The following is a 2,635-nucleotide window of genomic DNA, read 5'->3' on the forward strand; positions in this document are numbered from 1 at the left end:
GTTCTGGTGTCTGTCTGCTGTTTTTTTTCCTCTGATTTCCCATTGCTCCTTTATGAGCTCCAAAACGCCATCTCACCTCACCTTAAGCCTCACAGAAAGCCACTGCGATTCAGCCTCAGCTCCTTGACTCCCCGAAGTGGGAGCATGTATGGAGGACCTGTTGGATTCAGGAATGCCAGTGCTGTTGGCTTTGTTCAGCTTTCCAAAGTACATGAAGTACCACAACTAGCCCAGTAAAATTCAGGTCTGCCATGTTAAGGTGAGACAGCAAGCAGCATTACTGTACTGCCTTTCACCCATCATGTGAATATTCCCACCGTCCAAATGTCTGTTGCTCATCAGGTGAATTTATTGCAGAAGGTCAGGCAAGCAAAATTATCGAAAAATATTAATTATTTTTGCTAGTTTTGCATTTGGTGTGAATGCACTATTAGATTTGTCGTTGACCCACCACACCTGAATCAAATTCCTTAATTGATATATATAACATATTTAAGAAAGGTAGGCTATTTTTTTCTGCCTTCTTTCAAAACCTAATTGCTAAAAGGAGATTTTAAAGTATCCTTGCATCAGTGACATTTATGTCTGCAATATATCAAGGTGGTAAAAATTAAGTGTTTTTGAGTCTTTCCCAGTGTATCAGATGGTGCGTATTTTGTGCAACCTGACTCCTGGAGTGTTTCAGTGCTGGAGTTGCTCTAGGATTCCATTACAGCAGATAATACTGGGGGTGGAGGAGACTGAAGTGTGCACTCAGCTGCAGACGCTTACACAAAAATTACTAGTATCAGATTTGTTCTTCAGACACAGGAGACTTAACCCGAAAAAACTACTGGATTTATAAGAGGACCTTAAATATGTCTATGAGGATTTTTACCCCTTAACTTTTGAAATTGTTTCATCAGCTTTGCTAAACTAAGGTGAGAAAAACTCAATACTAGTAAAGGTTTTTGCATGCTTATATTTGTTTTGAAGACGTCTCTGCAAATCTCTGGAGTAATTTTTTTATATGCTAATATTTATAAATATTCCTTAGCAGACTAGTTTCATAACTGGTTGTTAATATTGGACCTTTTATTACTGATTGAGAGCATTATCTCTGTGGTATGTACTTTCCATAAAAATAGCAAATGTTTCTCCAATATATTGTCACTGAAACCTGTGTTGTTGCAGAGAAAAAACATCAGGATAAGCTAAATATAAAAATGAGTCTTAGACACGAAACATGCTAATACTAACATAAGAGTTGACTGTGTAAGCTAAATCAATATAAACACAATGTTGTTTTTTGTGTGGTTCTTTCTGTCATATAGCTTTTACTTCATATTTTAGTTGCAACATTATATTTCTTCAACTTTAAATCATGGTAAATGTATGAATGTTTTGGCATAAGTTGTCCACTCCATACTCTAACACCAATTACTTATAATGATAGCTTTCTTTTAGGAGTATTTGTCTAAAGTTGCAACACTTCTCTCTCCCTCTTCAGGTGGATTTCAGGTCCCGATCAGGTCCAAGGGCAGTAACCCCCTTACTAAAGCCCCATCTACATGACAGCCCCATGCATCATGAGTGTGTGTGAATGCAATGTTTTCTACCTTCGGGGTTGGTTACTAAAGGCTCTGTTGTTGCTTGCTGCTATGCAGCTGTCGTGTGCTGACTGCCCAAAATCGTGTGTGTGTAATATCCCCAATGAAGTGCACTGCACCTTCAAATATCTGACTGCAGTACCTGACCACTTCCCACCAGCTGTAGAAAGAATTAACCTCGGGTAAGTGTTTTTTTTCTTCCCAGCTTTCATCAGATTGTATAGTCGCATGCAATCAAAAGAGAAACTACTCCAATTTTAACATTGTACTAGTAAAAAAAAGAGAACTTAAGTTACCAAGAAACCACTGTATTCAGTTATATTTCTTAGTTTACTTTTATTCACAAAAATAAAATTATCTTACAATATTTTAACAAGCTATTAGCATTATGTTCTTTAACCCTTTGATAAAAAAGTAATCTATACTATGAAAAGAAAGATGTTAAATTGTTCTTACAATAGGGTAAAAAAATTAGTCTACAAACTGAATCTAGGTGCAATTGTTTTGAGCATACTGTCAGTTGGCTTTCCTATCTTTGCCTGGTAAAAAATAGTATTCCTTATTTAAGGCACCCATACAGTACGGTGGCTAAAGAATGCAAAAGGTTTGCAAATACATATTTTCACAACAAATTTAAAAAAAGTCCTGCTATCACAAAAAACAGCCTTCCAACACAAACATTTTACTAGAAAACACAAAATTAGACAAAAAACACATGCAAAAGAAAAGAAAAAAACTTCTGTCACATAAAATAGAGAGCTGCAAAGCACAAAACCAGCTCTAAACACATAAATGAAAAAAAAGGAAAAAGAAAAAAACTATCCAAAACTATTTCAAGTAAAGAAAAGCTTTAAACTACTTCTGCATAAGAGAAGTTCTCTAGAGCACTGGGGGAGATAATCTTCAACTCATAACAATTGAATTGAATTGAATTCATAAGGGACCTCAATGTAGATATTTTTATAGATTATTATCTATCGACCAGACCCATATTGAAACTTTCCCAGATGCCTGCTTAGAAGACTTTTATTTATTTATATTAAAAA

General features: G+C 35.5%; 1 protein-coding gene across 1 annotated transcript in view; it reads left to right on the forward strand.

Annotated features, from left to right (window-relative positions):
- Window positions 1–754: 754 nt before the first annotated feature.
- Window positions 755–2,635, forward strand: part of igsf10 (immunoglobulin superfamily member 10) — a 19,920-nt gene continuing 18,039 nt past the window's right edge. Inside the window, exons 1-2 of the mRNA XM_015370303.1 lie at window positions 755–920; window positions 1,490–1,771. Coding sequence (XP_015225789.1) covers window positions 1,551–1,771 — 221 coding nt within the window. The 5' untranslated portion in view covers window positions 755–920; window positions 1,490–1,550. The remainder of the gene's footprint in view (window positions 921–1,489; window positions 1,772–2,635) is intronic.

This window comes from Cyprinodon variegatus, unplaced genomic scaffold, assembly GCF_000732505.1.
Source record: "Cyprinodon variegatus isolate N-32 unplaced genomic scaffold, C_variegatus-1.0 Scaffold44, whole genome shotgun sequence".
NCBI lineage: Eukaryota > Metazoa > Chordata > Actinopteri > Cyprinodontiformes > Cyprinodontidae > Cyprinodon > Cyprinodon variegatus.